Source organism: Wasmannia auropunctata, unplaced genomic scaffold (assembly GCF_000956235.1).
Source record: "Wasmannia auropunctata unplaced genomic scaffold, wasmannia.A_1.0 LD335996.1, whole genome shotgun sequence".
Taxonomy (NCBI): domain Eukaryota; kingdom Metazoa; phylum Arthropoda; class Insecta; order Hymenoptera; family Formicidae; genus Wasmannia; species Wasmannia auropunctata.
This window is the reverse complement of record NW_012026894.1, coordinates 3,115,630-3,132,178: the sequence shown is the minus strand read 5'-3', so window position 1 is coordinate 3,132,178 and position 16,549 is coordinate 3,115,630. Positions and strand designations below refer to the sequence as shown.

General features: G+C 38.0%; 3 protein-coding genes across 5 annotated transcripts; 1 reads left to right on the top strand and 2 right to left on the bottom strand.

The window, feature by feature from the left end:
• Window positions 1-447: 447 nt before the first annotated feature.
• Window positions 448-1,793, bottom strand: LOC105453718 (cytochrome c oxidase subunit 6C). Of its 2 annotated transcripts, none has more exons than XM_011695897.1 (3): window positions 1,630-1,793; window positions 823-977; window positions 448-649 (listed from the first exon to the last, which is right to left on the bottom strand). In XM_011695897.1, the coding sequence occupies exons 2-3, from the start codon at window positions 975-977 to the stop codon at window positions 571-573; spliced, it is 234 nt and encodes a 77-aa protein (XP_011694199.1). In that variant the 5' UTR covers window positions 1,630-1,793; the 3' UTR covers window positions 448-570. The 2 variants fall into 2 exon arrangements, with proteins under 2 accessions (XP_011694199.1, XP_011694200.1); XM_011695898.1 differs by lacking the exon at window positions 1,630-1,793 and adding an exon at window positions 1,472-1,496.
• A 1,071-nt stretch (window positions 1,794-2,864) lies between these two features.
• LOC105453717 lies at window positions 2,865-7,465 on the top strand. 2 transcript variants are annotated; one of them, XM_011695895.1, is made up of 10 exons: window positions 2,865-3,257; window positions 4,097-4,285; window positions 4,352-4,591; window positions 4,679-4,918; window positions 5,053-5,148; window positions 5,222-5,496; window positions 5,582-5,680; window positions 5,765-6,038; window positions 6,130-6,374; window positions 6,458-7,465. In XM_011695895.1, exons 2-10 carry the CDS (start codon window positions 4,145-4,147, stop codon window positions 6,624-6,626), a joined length of 1,779 nt encoding a protein of 592 aa, XP_011694197.1. In that variant the 5' UTR covers window positions 2,865-3,257; window positions 4,097-4,144; the 3' UTR covers window positions 6,627-7,465. The 2 variants fall into 2 exon arrangements, with proteins under 2 accessions (XP_011694197.1, XP_011694198.1); XM_011695896.1 differs by lacking the exon at window positions 2,865-3,257 and adding an exon at window positions 3,264-3,459.
• Window positions 7,466-8,885: 1,420 nt separating this feature from the next.
• Window positions 8,886-12,617, bottom strand: LOC105453716 (serine/threonine-protein phosphatase 2A 65 kDa regulatory subunit A alpha isoform). The gene is made up of 10 exons (XM_011695894.1): window positions 12,261-12,617; window positions 11,721-11,912; window positions 11,210-11,429; window positions 10,943-11,103; window positions 10,701-10,856; window positions 10,340-10,611; window positions 10,067-10,261; window positions 9,748-9,991; window positions 9,425-9,668; window positions 8,886-9,219 (listed from the first exon to the last, which is right to left on the bottom strand). The coding sequence occupies exons 1-10, from the start codon at window positions 12,342-12,344 to the stop codon at window positions 9,215-9,217; spliced, it is 1,773 nt and encodes a 590-aa protein (XP_011694196.1). The 5' UTR covers window positions 12,345-12,617; the 3' UTR covers window positions 8,886-9,214.
• Between the last annotated feature and the right edge of the window lie 3,932 nt (window positions 12,618-16,549).

Below are 16,549 nucleotides of genomic sequence, written 5' to 3'. Positions count from 1 at the left end.
ATCGGGGGGCCTCGCTGCAGCCGCTCTCGCTATATGTCAATGCCTGCCCTTTCCACAAGGAATTTTCACCTTTGTCGAGCGTGAAAATCGTATCCTTTTCCTTCACCAGCTAGACAAAAAAAATGTTTAAACCATCAAGGCTATTACAAAGCTGCAATTTAAATTGAATGATAAATTTGAATACTGAATATGTATCGATTTGTATACTGCGCGTGTAATCGAGTCGGAAAGTATATAAAAATCGTCGATTTTTCGTTAAATACGAAAATTACAACAAAAGCCATGATCATGCAGCCGACGAGACGATCTTTGACAAAGGCTTGTGCATCACTTACGTCGCAGCTGTTTCGCACAACAGATACAGACGCGTATCGAAACATAAATTTAATGCTTAACTAAAGCGAGATTATGCAGATTAACGCAGTCGGGCAAGAAACTTGGCATATGTAAATAATACTATGTTGAATTTATTTATTATACATATAGATATAATAATGTAATCCCGAAGAAGACTATCATTTTATTCCGTCCTCTCAAATTTCTGCTCTCCTATTATCTGTAAACGTAAATCTATTTTTGCTTGGGAAGGTAGGACTGCATGAGACCAGCCTCGTTCATTATCTTCAGCTGCTTCTCCGCGTCGTAGGTTCTGCAAAATGTCAAAATTAAAAACTTAGCTGTGATCCTATCTGCGTAACGCGAGGCTCATGTACAACTTATGTAATTCATGACAGTCGTGGCGTCAGAAACAGGATTAGAATAAGCTGAATAAGTAACGTAACGGCAGATACTTTAAATACAATCTGTACATGGAAGTCATACTTGTAGAAGTCGGCGTATCTTTGTTTCTTCTTATCGGCAAAGAGCACCTTAGCTGTCCACGCCACGGTGATGCTAGTTATCATCATTCCTATAAGATTCCTTTTGATCTGCGCCTTTAGGAGGTTGCGCATCTGTGGTTTCTCTATGGCAGACATCTGAAATTTGCAAGATTTATTACGATGTAAAAACGACTCTACTGAAAATATATATCCACTTAGACATCGAGCTTCTATCAATGTGGAGTAACTTTAATCTCGGTTTAATTTACTCCTTGTCTTTTTCTGATGCTTAAAACTAGAAAAGAAATAAAAGAGCAAATTTAAACCGAAACAAAAGTCAGTCACTACATTGATAAGAAATGGACATTGGAGAAACGCCGCTAATTGGACCTTTCAATTGGATAGATCTAGATTAAATAATAAACATTTAGATCTCTCTGAAAAACTATAACGAAACTGTCGAGCACGATGCTATTAAATTTCTCTCGAAAACAGGTTACTTGCAAGCAGACGTTTATTAAGGATGTTTTTTTTTATGTAAATTCGCGAGGGATATTTTTCGATCATCGGAGATAAATCATCTTCGAGGCTCACAGGACCGTACAAGTGTCAGTCACGGATCCGTAACAGAAATATACAGGTTTAATCACGATTTAATCGAAGCGGGAGATTCTACGATGCACGAGAGAGATATATATATATTATATAACGTTTTCCATTAAAGTATACTTAGCGGCTTGTTTTTTTTTTTTAAGAGGACATTTCGAGTCGCCAAAAGACAATTTCATCGGAAGAATATATATCTTGCCTTGAACGATCTCGTTCGTTTCTATTGCTGTCAGTGCTAGACGCAACTTGAGCAAAGAATCTATCGTGAGAACTTAGAGGCAGGGTATATCGACCGTCGGCCACAATACTCGATAAAATAACGTCGAGTCGAGTGGTCGTGCCACAGTGCCCACAGTTTTCGTTTCCAAAACGGCGACGGAATCGTTAAGCAAGATACACATCGAGGCGCGAGCTGGCGCGAGCATCGATCGACGATATCCGCGGAGAGCTCTGCGTTCATTGGACACCGCGTGAATCTCCGTTTTGCAATTTATTCCATTCCACAGATTTATACGGAAATCTGTGGTTTATTTCTCCTCACTGTATTTATTTAGGCGAAGACTGTGGATTTGTCTAGAGTCCTAGATTATCAGAGAAGCGCGACCGGCTTATGGCAGTATCGCAAAAGTACTAGAAAATATTAAAAATGGCGTCGAATGGCCAATCATAAGATTGATTTATTCGGCAGCCATTTATAATAGCGATAAATCAATCTTATGATTAGCCATTTGCGAGTCCAATCAGGACTCGTAACACCGGTCGCGCTTCTCTGATAATCTAGGACTCTAGATTTGTCTAGATTTTTTTAGAGGCCATTTCCAAAGAAAAAATTAGAAAGCGCTGAAAAATTAATCTCAGCAAATATCAATTAAGTAACATATATGACAATTCTTACACAATAATATATAACTATATAATATAACCTGTATATATACTGTAGAATATCCAAAAAAATCCGTTTAATGAGAATTAGTAGCTGTTCATCGAAATGAAGCCAAGAAAGTTCCATTTTGATATTTGAGTCCAAACGAATATTCACAACTTTAATGAAACTCTGAGATTAATTTAATCGATATAATTAATTTAACTGGCAGAATAAAGGCAAAATTTCTGCAACACACATATATAATTATCCGTAACCTATAATCTCTTTTTGATATGTTTTAACTAAAAAAATTAATATTTCTATTTATTTTCAACAAAGCAACATAAATACGTACTTGATAAAGTTTTATTGCGATCAAACTGATTAAATTGATCGCAATTTAGTTGTAAAGTCCATCTCTAGAGCAGAAAAAATAACGAGACAGAAAGAAACAAAGAAAAAGAGAGAGAGAGAGAGAGAGAGAGAGAGAGAGAGAACAAGAGACGGAGAGAAAAGGAACGAGTGCATTTGTCATTGGCGGAACCTGGACAAATCGAGCGACGCATCGAAATTGCCAGGCGTTGCGTTTGCGTAATCGACAATTGTTTCTCGAGAATTCGTCGTGTCGATGGGGTCTCGCTGACCTCATCATCCAGGTACGAGGGGACGTATGTACTGTGTCGTCGTTAGGCGGTTTTCCCGATAATTATTCGACATGACTCTACGACCTCGCGAATGATCGCGTTCCCGTTCGGCGATCGAGGTCAACGCGTAGCCGCGAAGCTCTCTCGCGTCGTGTGATATGGCAGCGTTGTTGCGTTGCGCAGAAGTGCGACAGCAGTGACAGCTGACCCTAATGTGACGATCTGGGGACTCGCGTCCTCGCGTACATCTGTACTGACTTTGCACCCACGAGCCCCACATAACGCACTTAGACGCGCTGGATCGTACGGAGGCGACAGGTAAAGAGACAGCTTCCCTTTCCGCACGGATGTGCTAATTTTCCCTGAAATATCGTGCGTCACGTTCCACTCGTTTTTAATCGGAGTGCGTTGCTCGTCCGAGACGCGTCTGGGCCGAAGATATACGGATATCTGGGAATCGATATAGCTCTCGCTCGAATTTCAGTTCGGGGAGGGCAAATTATTTTGCCTCTTAATCAACGTAAGTATGTACAGTCGTGGACACGTCGGTTGCGACACTTTTTTCATAGGTTTTTAGTATGTATTTAATATGTATAATCAGTATAATATATATTTTATAGGTACTAATATTTTGCAAATGCGAACCGTGACGGTGTATTACCTTTAGTTTAGAGACAGTACACCAATCGTGATTCGTATTTGCAAAATATTAGTGCGTTTCGAAATCTATTAAAAAAAAAAAGTGTCGCAACCGAAATGTACGTCCACGACTGTATGTATTGCACACGCGAACGCTATAACGTGTAATCGCTTTTTGACGTGATTATCTTGTCAATCAAAGTGAATTATTTCGTGCATGAGTAATTTGCCGAAGCGGTTGCCAAGTCGCGCAGCAAGTCCGTGTACACGTATTTAATAGATTCTCTTATTTCGTTTTCAATTTTAATAATCTCTTTTCGATAATTCTTTATTTCTATCTATATGTAAAATAAGATCTATATGTAAAATCGCATCTATATGTAAAATAAGATCCCTATCTTACACAATTATTTACGCAATTCTAAAAACGTTAGAAATTTTTATCTGCTATTTGCATATCTATTAATCGTATGTGTGCGAACAATACCTGAGATAAAGTGATTTGCATTTGAAAACAGAGTTTTCTAGAGGGCTGTACTGGAGCAGTTGCTCTGTATTTAGCGATCATGGAACAGGTGATCGCGCTGAGTACACAAAATCCATTGTCCTTATTGGTTAAATTTGGTATGATGGCTTGGAACAACAGCTGCGGGAACGACAACTGCTCCGGCCATGGGGAATGCCACAACGGGACCTGTCTGTGCGAGGTAATATTTACCGTCGGCCGTTATCAGATTGTATCGCGGTGATAACGCTCAGTTATTTCCTTTCAGATTCAATTCGACGGGCCGGAATGTCATATCCCGAATCTAAGTTACTACATCGCCTTCGCCACGATTTTTTTCGTACTGGCTCTCGTCTGTTTGATACAGCTTGTCATGTGCATCGTCGCCGAGTGGCAGCGAATGAAGGCGCCGTCATTTCTGCGAGCGTGCAGGGTCACTAATCAAAAAGTGTTGTACTTTGTGGTTTTCCTCGCGTCGATGATACGAGGGGCATACTTTACCTCGCCGGTATGTAAATGAGTATTTTTTTTTGTTTTTTTAAACACATTTCTCATCCACAGTCTAATTATACACGCTCCCAATTCTTTTCTATAGACTGCTTTCAAGGAGGGTTGGTCCAGGAGTTTGCTGTCGGCATATTATCCATTGCTCTTGAGTGGATCATCGTTGATCGTTTGTTTCTGGGCCGAAGTGGTTCATCTAAGGGATATTCGCTGGGACAAACCTCAATTTTTGTCAAAATCTTTTCTGGCCTTTGTTGTCTTCAACATAATAACATATTCCCTCTTGCTGGCGGAATTTATCACGGCCAAGACTTATTCGCAAGTAGATCAAGTACGTAGCAGAATAAAAAAAATATGACGGAGTAATTTGTATTTATTACAATGATATTTTACGGTTTTGCATATGTGTTTACGTATTTGACATAAATGATTTGTTTGATAAAATTTTTTTGCTTTTTTTTCCAGAGTTTTTATACCCATGTATTCAACGGTTGTTATGCAGTGCTTCTGTTCATCGTAGTGGTCTTCTTCTTGATATATGGAGTGGAAGTATTTTTCAAAGTATGCATCTTTCACGTTATATAATACTTTTACATTGTCGAGTTTTTATTTACGTGGTACTTTTGATCATCAGGTCCGCGGTGGATTCCTAAATGAATATCACGTTGCTTCCATTGCAACAAACAAACGTGTAGCTGATACAACGAAAGTCCACGCTGAGGAGCAAGTAACGGCGAAGTTGTTCGATCCAGGTCCATCCACGTCCACAGCGGATCCCGTGCACATGCAACAAGTGAATACGTCCCAGTTACATCAGTCAAGATTTGGACTACTCTCTCAAGCATTCATGCTGTTTATCGTAGTTGGTTTTCTGTTCAGCGAGACCCTCAGCGAATTTTGGAAAACAAAGTAAGGAGACAAAGGAAACAATGATAAGTTACTGCGAGTTGCAACAGAATTTTTCAATTTGTTTTAACGCATATTCTTATACTAGGGTGCCGTTGTACAGCAGGAATTGGCATGACGTTGTATTTCGTGTTATCGAAGTTGGCGTAGCGCTGTGGTTCCCTTGCGTTTTATGGAATTGTATGAGGTATGTTTCTCGTATTTTTTTTTTATATAATAAAATTTCTTTTATGCCTTCTTCCGCAATATTATTTTATCATTTCCCTTTCAGTCCAGAGCAATTATGGATCCTAAATCCAAAGCGTATATTGAAGAGACTGGATCTCGACCAAGGGAAGCACATAAAGGAAATTGAATTGCAAGAAAAGGGCGCGTCTCAAGACACCGCGTTTCTCTCTACGGACACGACATCAATTAATAACAAGGATTGTTGGATTTGCTACGATAGCGAGAGGCAGGATGCTGGTCCATTGATACAACCGTGCCATTGTAGAGGCGATGTTAGTGCCGTACATCACGATTGTTTGCGTCGTTGGCTCGTTGAGGTAAAATACAATGTCTTGTGTTATCTATACATCGTTTGCTTTTAATACAACGAACATTCTCGTTAATCGCGAATTTTTTTTCTTCTTTCAGAGTTCTCTAAATGCCGACAGTCTGGTTTGTAAAGTGTGCAATACGAAGTATAATGTTGAACATGCCAGCCGATTGGATTGGCAAAACAGTTTGACCCCGCGTCATTGTCTACAAACTATTGCTATTGTTACCACGATGTGCGCGTCTTCTGCCGCCGCTTGGATAGTTATCCAACTCGTGGAAGGGCCCATCATCAGAATGCTCGCAGCCGGAACTGCATTACTGATTATGTACGTTTGCATAAGGTGAGTGAATGTCGACTTCTTTTTTTCTTTGAAAAGTTAACGCCATTACATTCGGTTTATGCAAATGAAATTGTCTCTTCTAGATTCTTGAGCTTGAATACCGTCGTAGCGTATCAACGGGCCAAAATCTCGTCGTTAAATATTGTTAACAGTGATAGCGAGAGTAGTATCAATAGTGGGACCGCACACGTCGCTACAATTAGTCATACGATTTCGGTGGACCTGACGAAATCGGACACGGCTACGATATAAATCTATACTTGCCATTGTGTTGCGAACACAAATATCTTCCTATTTGAAGTAGAAAGATTCAAAATAGGAAAAATAGGTAATAGAATAATGTGGATGTGTACGCTCTTCGAGCGTATGTAATGTACAAAGCGACGATGATTGAGATACAGTATGTTTCCACTCGGAGTTCTTATGTGCTTTTTATAAAGTAACGAAGTTATTTTATAGAGCACGAAATGAGAAGTCTGAGACGAGATATACTGTATCTATATTTTCACGATAGGTTTAGAACAGTTGCCAAACTTCCATATTTTACTTCTTCTGAGTATGTCATTGTATGACATTCATATATTCATGTTTTCATTATAGATACCCGTTATATCGTACATAACTTATGTATAATTTATATGTTTACAAGGTATCGCAGAACGAACGAGACGTGTTGTAATTTCAGTTACTTCGTTCTGTTGGAGACCGCGTTAATAATACATTGTATTTCATACCTACGTATAATCAGTAAAAAATTTGAAATCAAGTGTTTCAAAATTGCTGTGAGAATTGGGTTATAAAAAGTATATCAGTAGTATAAATAATCGCTATTTAAAAATATAATACAGTTTTCAAACATAGATACGAACATAATGTCATTGGTGCAATTTATCGATTAGTAATAAATGCTAATACTTGCTAGTAAATTATTAAACGTAATTACAAAATTACGTTAATTTAATAATTTACTGGCAAGTATTGAATATTTAAAAAAAATATGTAGGAGTATTGTCCTAAATATAGTAGTCACGTATAAATTAAGATAAGAAAATTAAGATGTAGAAAATAGATTTTTCAGTAATTGAATGCCACCATATATAAATTATTTCTTAAGACATATAGAATCTTTTAGTAATTAAATACCAATAAGAAAAATATTGACATATTCTATTTATCAAATTGTTTTACTGATTACTTTACATTTTCATCGTTATCAAAAAGCGATATCAGATTAAGTAAATCTTCAGCTCTATTGTCTCGATCTTCACCGATAATAATTGATAATAAAAGAAGTTTGTTATAGATTGTATTAAAAATGAAACAGTATAATGTTAAAACATTTCTGTTGTATTAAGAAATAACGTATTAATATGATTAAGAAAACTAGTTAAAAATACAATAGCTATGGTAACATTGTATAAATCATATCTTCAGCAATTACATTAATAATTTGGCTGTTGAAAGTGTATAGAAATTACAAACGTCTTTTTCAGAGTGCTGAAATTTGCATTATTTCTGGAAGTATCTTTAAAATAGATAATATATTTCATATATGTATATAAAACTATTAAGTTTTGGGTATCACAAGGATTATTTCCTTTATGATGCTTTGTATAAAAATAATTATAATACGCGCATTACGTGTTATACAATAACGTATTATATCTTATATAATTCTGAAGTTTTCATGTTTCATATATGAGTTACTTTAATGTCTTAACAAGTATTCAATTTTAGAAAGTATTCAAGCATCAGCAATCCAATAATGATTAAAGATTCCATACATATTAAGTAGATTTTAATGGAAAAGAGTTGATCTTAATTGTATCTGATAATAACCGTACTCTTAAAATGAATTTTTTAAAAGCTCAAGAAGTATAGTAGATATAATACAATGTTACTCTTGTGTACTATGCGACAATAGTACGCTTATATAATGCAATAAGTAAACGAACAAAATTTATTGTATATACTCCGTTATAGCACAACGTTAATTATATTAAAATTTATTTACTGATTGTATCTTTGGTTTAAGATTTATATCCAATTATTTGCGTGTAATTTAAAAAAAAAAAAGTTTTATATTATTTGAGTTTTGTGAAAAAAACAAAATTATTTTCTTACTTTAATGTAACAAATATGCAATTGATTTTAGTTTCTTATTATGTGGATAAAATTTAAAAATGCTTATGATATAAATTATTAAACGGTCTTTATAATATCGATTCACAATTATTAAGTTTTCGCAAATATATCGGAATTAAACAATAATAGTAATAAGCTGTGATAAAATGTAATGTAAGATTCATATTAATGGCTATGTAATAAAATATATTACAACACAAAACTAGTTCATGTTTCTTTGAACATATATGCATTAAATTCCTAATAATTAATAATAAAATAATGAAATTATTAAGACATAAGATTATTAAGATTATTAATCTCTTGATTGGAAAAACGGACTTGTGGTTTATATTGGATATTTTATTTATAGGAATAATTCAGAGACATTTTTTTTTATTATTGTTTATATTATTTTTTAAGACAATTACTTAAATATGTATGAGAAATACATGTTACAAATTAAATCGAATATTGTACTCATTAAGGTAATTATAGATATACAAATACAACATAATTTAAAATAAGATTTAATATAATCTACTAATTAGAATTTGTATGTCTCCTCGTCAAAGTTTTCTTTGACTGTGCATAATATTACCTGTTGCCATGTGTTTGTAAGTGAAATATTGTGGCATGTTATTTCTCTTCTTCTCAAAAATTTTTTTTAAGTTGAATATTATTGGATAAGTGATAAATGCACTGTGTCGTTCAACCTACGCTGAAACATTATCATAATTAAAGCATAATTAAATACAATTATAAAATAGAAAAGAAATTAGCATATTGTAAATTTCGATCAACTTTTTATAACAAGACAAACTAGATATGCATATTTAAATATATTAAATATTCATTCAATACACATCTTAATAAAAGATATGTAAAATATATATTTTTATAATATAATATAGCGATATAATTACCTGCAATCCCAGCAATTGCCTCTGAAGCAAAGTATTTCACATCTACGTCACTGTCGGTATTGAGTTTATCAAGGATGGGTTTTACTTGAGTCTGGACTGCCGAAGGTTCAAGGAAAGGTCCAATTCGCTGTAGAGTCTTAGCGACATTGAATCTTACGTTTGCAACATTATCTGTAGCCATTGTCAATACAGTTGGAAGCATTACTTTTGTCGTTATCTCTGGACCACATACTTCAGCCAAAACCTATTATAAAAAATTAAATAGATTTACAGATTGAAATTTTAGAAGTTTTAAAGACACACAGTATAATGGTGTAGCTTACATTGATGCAGAACAAGCATGTCATTCTGTGAAGATAATTCTGATCCCTAGACATTGCCAAGACTTTAGGTATCACCGTATTCTGTGCCCAATCGGGCCCAAACTTCTCCACCAGTTTCTTCAGATTTAATGTAGCTGCTTCCCGAATCGCATAAACATGATCCACCAGCCAAGTCATGCATAGAGAATTTAATTTCTCATCAAAGAATTCCACGCCGAGCTGTCCAGCCAGCAATGGCATATACCTGAAATTCAAACCATTGTTAGTACACACACGTACACTTTTTATCAACGTTTTCAATTTAAACAAATATAATTACTCGATAATAGCTAGTCGCACACGCCATTTAGAATCCTCAGCTAACTCCACGATGGCGGGCAAAAGAGATTGCGACAGTTGCTGTATGCCAATCACTTCGTTAACACATTCCAAATTGCTAATGATATTGAGTCGCACCTCGGGACATTCATCTCTGAGCTGGGATAGGAATAGAGGTAACAAATGTTCGATCGTGCTGCAAAAAAAGTATTAAATGATTATTAATCGAACGTTACGCTTTGTAATATTGGATTAGAATTATTTGTATTCTTACTTGTGCTTGCCGAGTATAGGGCTCAGTCCCATGATCACGCTCGCTAAAGCTGACTTTACATGCTGATTCGCATCTACTACCAGCTCTTTAACAATGGGCAATATATTTGACATTATTATATTTTCCTGATTAAACTGATCAAGATTTTGGCAGAAATCGCGAACTTTATCAGCAGCCGCTGCCCGCACCTCTGCTTCAATATCCTTCAATAATATTTGAAATGCTGGCACAAGATCTGTTTTCGTTATTTCTGGACCAACAGCCTTTTGGAGCTGCAAAAAAAAAATTGTTCAGATAATATTTTTAATGCAATGAAATTTTCTCAAAATAACCTCTCAAGTCTTGAAACAATGACACATACATCTGTAAACTTATCTGCCACCATGTAACGAACGCGCCATGACTGATCGCTAGCGCACTGCCGAAGCGTAGGCATAACCAACTGTTCAACATCCTCTTGTTGTAACAACGCTGCAATACTGACACAAGCTTCAACAGCCAAGAGACGAACTGAATCCTGTAAAATGATGAGTTGTTAAATTATTAATCTGATGGCTGACAGATGAAGAGATTTATAAAGTTTCATAGTTTTGATGTACCTACTTGTTCGTCCTGAGCGAGTATGACAAACATGGGTATTAAATCAGATTTAAGATACTCGATTTCCACAACTTTTGCAAATTCGCCTAATTTGGAAGCAGCCGATCGTCGCGCCATGGGTGTATCGTCCTGGCACAAGCTGCGGAAGTGATTTCGCAATTCCGCTGTAACATTCAAGTTTGCAAAACGTTAGGCTCATCATTCTGCGTTTGCTTAAAAATTGATCCAAGAGGTCTGCAAAAAAAAAGAGTACAAGATTACTGTAATTACCTTTAATGGCTGGGCTCACTCTCGGATAACAAACGCTGAACAAGCCGCATGCCGATGTTCTTGACGTGAACCAGTCCCCTGAAGCTAAGCGTTGTACCAATGGAACAAAGTGCTCCTCCAAATCTGCGGGACTGTGCTGACTCGCGATATTTCTTAAAGATTCCACAGCTTTGTCACGGACCACGGTTTCTTCCACGGTGGCCAAAGATTCCAGCGGTGGCTACAGCAGAAATTTATAATGTTTCTCAACTATATTTCTTCGATAGAACAAAGAGATATTGAAACTGATATTGGAGCAAAATTCATAGCTCAATTTTATATTTAAGATAGTCTTGTTTACAATCTCTGGGACAATATGTGGGTCCACGTGTAAGTGGCCTTTCAATCAGTGATCTTAATATCACTTAAAATCAAATCACTTAAGAGATAATGTTAAATATAAGATCGAGTGAAAACTATCATCATATCTGTTGTTAATTATTATCCAAAATAGAACTCTGTTGTTGTATACCAATAGACAGTGCACGAATTCCGGTCCACCGACAAGAGGAGTGAACGTGCCGAGCTGTTCGGCAAGTGCAAGGAGGACTTCATCCTCATCATAAATTGTCTCCGTTAAAAATGGTATCAGCTCGCTCCGTGTTCGTTCAACGCCCAGTGCCAGTGCGATCGTCGATAGCTTCTTAATGGAATTGAGACGTAACTGTAACGAAAAAAAACACACACACACACATGTTAGACCGCTGTAATGCCTCTCACAGCGGCGATAAAAGCGGCAATGGAAATTGTTGCTCCTAAATGCGTGAAATTTTAACTCCAACTGTATCGCTCTTTCCCACATTCGCGTTCTAACACTCACAATTTGTACTATCACACGTACTTATTATCTTCGAGATCACGCGTTCTAGCGAGCTTTAAAAAAGCGCTCTGTTTGGAATATCTCCGTACTCTCTTCAGCGAGTGGATAGCGGCGGAAAAGGGAGAGCTGCGCGGAAGACGGGGAGATGCGGAGACTCAATCGCCGCGATCACTGTCAATTGACTGCGATTACCTGGACATCCTCGTTTTTTAACTCGTCGATGAGTACCGCGATCGGATAGAGGCTGTCGTCCGTGTTGGAGTCGCTCGCTGCCATTTTGCTGCCGGACGCACTTGGCAATTACTCGGTAACGCTCGTGGGGACTCCTGGATGTCGCGTTAAATGCTCGCCTACGTCGACGGTCGATCGCGGTTTTCCGGGGGATGCGGATCGGACAACGTTCTCGGGCACTCGCGCGTAATTACAGCATAATTGCAGGACGCCGTTAGTGAATTTAGAAGCTCGAACGAAATCCACCTCGCGGCCCATGCGACTCCCGTGAATCACTTTACGACGGCGATAACTCGCGCCGCCATCAGATGGCGACTCCCTGCACTCCTCGCTGAGAGAGGACCGAGACAGAGAGAAATGCCCTCACTAACGCCCCCTGAAAAGAAGTGGATGTAAACTGCATAGCAACATCCACTATTCTGTACTTTTCACGGGTATATAATTTGTGGTCCGTGCTACATCCTCTTTTCGACTGCCGACGCTTTATTCTCGAAAAATTGCGCTTTCGAAGAATACATTTCCGTATTTATAGTAATATAAATAGTGATAAATTATTTTGTATAATACTAACAATAATAAACTAAACAGTTACTGATTTTAATATAACTATGCGTAATAATACAATTATAAAGAATTATTCCTTTTTTTAATGTTTACTTAAAAAAATTACAGATTTGATAAATTAATAGTAAGAAAATATGTTTATTTATATATGTATATTTATTTTTTTATTAATAAAGAATCTAATATACATATAACAAAGTTTATAAAAAATCATCACAATAATACACGCCTTTTATGAATTAACGATTATTATTTCACATTGTAATAGAAGGCGTAATATTAATATTATAAATAATAGATATCCGCGATATTTGTAATATCCAAAAATAATATAATTATCGCTTAGCTGATTATTCGTGCGATACATCTTCAGGACAATCATTACGTATTTTAATGATTCATCAATTTCCATATTTCACGATAGTTTTATATTGCAGTAAATGAACTGCACCAGAAATGAAATACTTCCTCGATTTTAATCGTTTTATTTGCAAAACGCGGCGGACGCCGCGTTATTTGATAAATTAATAATAAATGTCAAGTGGCCGGTTCTAAATGCCGATATATATAATTTCATCGAGTACAATTTCTGCCGCGAATAGGCGAAAAAGGATAACGTCATTTTCCGTTTTATTTATTTTGCAAATAAGTTACGTTAATTACTAATTACTAATTAGACACTGAGCGCATGTTCAATGTTGACTTTGACAAAGAGGCAAGTGCCTTTATCCATTATTCTGTTTCTGTAAAACGAACGTGCCCGGTATCGCGCGCCGACGCGTCCACATCGGAGTCCCATAAGCAAAAAGCTCTGTGCCGCGTAGAATTTCGCTTATATACTCAATTCGGAAGCCAGCGTCCATCCAATCAGAGCGCTTGGAATGCGGCGCGGCATTGCATTGCGTTCATTGACTACTGATTTTAATATATAATTAAGCGTAATAATACAATTATAAAGAATCATTCCTTTTTTAAATGTTTACTTAAAAAAATTACAATTTGATAAATTAATAGTAAACCGTAAACGTCAAGTGAACCGTAGCTCGGTTCTAAATAATATATATAATTTCGAGTATAATTTCTGACGCCGCGAATAGGCTAAAAAGGATAACGTCATTTTCCGTTTCATTTATTTTGCAAATAAGTTACGTTAATTACTAGTTACTAATTAGACATTGAGCGCATGTTCAATGTTGACTTTGACAAAGAGGCAAGTGCCTTTATCCATTATTCTGTTTCTGTAAAACGGACGTGCCCGGTATCGCGCACCGACCGAACCACATCGGAGTCTCATAAGGAAAGAGCACTCTGTCGCGTAGAATTTCGCTTATATACTCAATTCGGAAGCCAGCGTCCATCCAATCAGAGCGCTTGGCACTACAGCGCGCTTATTAGCTGGCGCGCGAGGTAGGGGTACTATATATACGGCGCGTAAGCCCGGCCGCGCGCGCATAAGCGACATTACACTGATTCCGCGTCGAGGCTGCTCGGAGGAGCGTTACGTTTGGTTACGTTGCGTCGTGTCTTGCGTTGTTGGTCATGCAGAAGGACGTACGATGTAGCTCAGTAGCTATAATGATCTAGGATCGCAGCAGTCGTAATTCATATTAACAAATCCTTTCAGGAGTAAATTTTTTGGTACGCTCTAAGAATTTCTTTATCGTTAATTGCGTAATTAAGATAGCGAAGCCGGCGAAGCGGCGCAATGCATTTCGCGTGCGGTCAGCTCACGCGTCACAAGCGTGGCAACGCGTTGGCGGCGACGCTGTAATATATGCGTTCTACTTTTAACTTTGCGTCTATGCATTTTCCGCATTTTGAGTAATAAATACTATATGTATATTCCACTATATGTTAACATATACATAACACGAAATTAAGAGTAGGAATGCGGATCGGCGCCGCTGCACCGCGTCGCTTTCGGCGCGTGAAGGCCGTGAAGTTGACCGCGTCGGAAAGGAACGGAAAGGCACTTGACGCCGCAACTCTTTTAATAGACAAGCGATAATTGTATCAATCTTGCATTTAATTCATGTAATATAGATTCGGCACTTGCACTCTGATTCGATCGGATGCGTATTTCGCAATACTCGTTCGATCGAAAATCAAGATGTGCGTCGCCGCGCTGCCAGTGTCGACGACGCGTTCGCTGCGTACCGCGACACTTTCTACGCGTCACTTTTGCTCATTACGCGTATTATACTCTTATCTTCGCGTTTATGCATTTTTCACATTTTAAGTAACTAATACACACGCCTCTTACAATTAGTATTATGTGCAATAATTGTCATAAAAGGCGCATGTATTAGTTTAACATTTATCGTTCGAATGTATTTCGCGATCACGTTCGACCGAGAATCAAGTGAAACGTTGTTGTACCGACGCCGCCGCAGCGCGTACCGTGGCGCTATTGGCTCGCGAGCCGCGGAGTTGACCGCGCGGATGGACGAAACCACTTTACTATATTAATAGCGGTTTCTTTTATTAATTGTAGAACTCGATACGGGATAGACGATCTGCGGAACGAGAGGCGTCGCGGCTAATATAATTGGTAAGTGGGACTTGTCTTTGCATTTGTGTAACATGTAGCGTTGCCGCGCCTTTGTCGTCGCCACCGACCCGCGTCGCCGCGACGCTTGCTTCGCGTATAAGCTGACCGCGTGCGGGACAAATTGCTCCGCTTCATTATCTTAATTACGCATTTATTCATAAGTATAGCGTACGTTAACGTACAGCGAACGTATGGATAAACGCATAATTAAGATAGCGAAGCGGCGTAATTCGTCTCGCCTGCCGTCAGCTTACGCGAAGCAAGCGTCGCGGCGGGGACGACGCCGGACGCGTCGGCGGCGGTACACATCTTGATTTTCGGCCGAACGAGTATTGCGATTACGCATCCGATCGAATCAGAGTTCGAATCTATATTACGCTCTAATTAGATGCAAGATTGATCGAATGCGTATTTCGCAATACTCGTTCGACCGAAAATCGAAATGTGTAGCGTCGGCGTCGCCGCGCGCCACTGTTGCACCGACGCCGCCGCAGCGCGTACGGTGGCGCTATTGCTGTGTGAAATAGACCACGCTGGAAACGAAACACTTGCGCTATTTTAATCGCATTCACGTTTGATTTGCAGAACGCGATGGACACGGATCGGCTCCGGAACAAGTGACGCCACGATTCACTGAATTGGTAAGTGTAATATTTATTAGTAATCTCGCATTTAATTCATGTAATACGGATTCGACTCTGACCGATGAATCGATCGAACGCGTATTTTTCAATACTCGTTCGGTCGAAAATCAAGACATGTAGCGTCGAAGCTGCTTCGCTTTTACAGCGTTAATAGAGTTTTTTTTTGTATTTTCAGAACACGACGAACATAAGATGGATCGTCTCCGTAACGAAGAGTGTCGCGGCTGATATATTTGGTAAGTGACATTTGTATTTGCATTTGTCTAATATGCAATATAATAAAATCGGCACGCAAGCATTGATGTTCGTCCGAACGCGTATTTCGCAATACTTGTTCGACCGAAAATCAAGATGTATAGCGCCGACGCGTTGTTGGCACTATTTCGGCGTTTATTTCGTGTAAAATTAATTGCACGCGAAACAAAACGCGCCGCTTTGCCAACTTAATTACACTAATTACGTTTTAATTGCAGAAAGCGGCAGCACGAACA

Coding starts and splice junctions, on each gene's coding strand:
- LOC105453718 (XM_011695897.1), bottom strand. CDS start 977: ATGTCTGCCATAGAGAAACCACAGATGCGCAACCTCCTAAAGGCGCAG. Junction 650..822: donor AGATACGCCGACTTCTACAA/GTATGACTTCCA, acceptor GACATTTTGCAG/AACCTACGACGCGGAGAAGC.
- LOC105453717 (XM_011695895.1), top strand. CDS start 4,145: ATGGAACAGGTGATCGCGCTGAGTACACAAAATCCATTGTCCTTATTG. Junction 5,497..5,581: donor AGCGAATTTTGGAAAACAAA/GTAAGGAGACAA, acceptor TTCTTATACTAG/GGTGCCGTTGTACAGCAGGA. Junction 6,039..6,129: donor TGCGTCGTTGGCTCGTTGAG/GTAAAATACAAT, acceptor TTCTTCTTTCAG/AGTTCTCTAAATGCCGACAG.
- LOC105453716 (XM_011695894.1), bottom strand. CDS start 12,344: ATGGCAGCGAGCGACTCCAACACGGACGACAGCCTCTATCCGATCGCG. Junction 9,992..10,066: donor GTGCGACTAGCTATTATCGA/GTAATTATATTT, acceptor TTTGAATTTCAG/GTATATGCCATTGCTGGCTG. Junction 9,669..9,747: donor CATGCTTGTTCTGCATCAAT/GTAAGCTACACC, acceptor TTTTTATAATAG/GTTTTGGCTGAAGTATGTGG.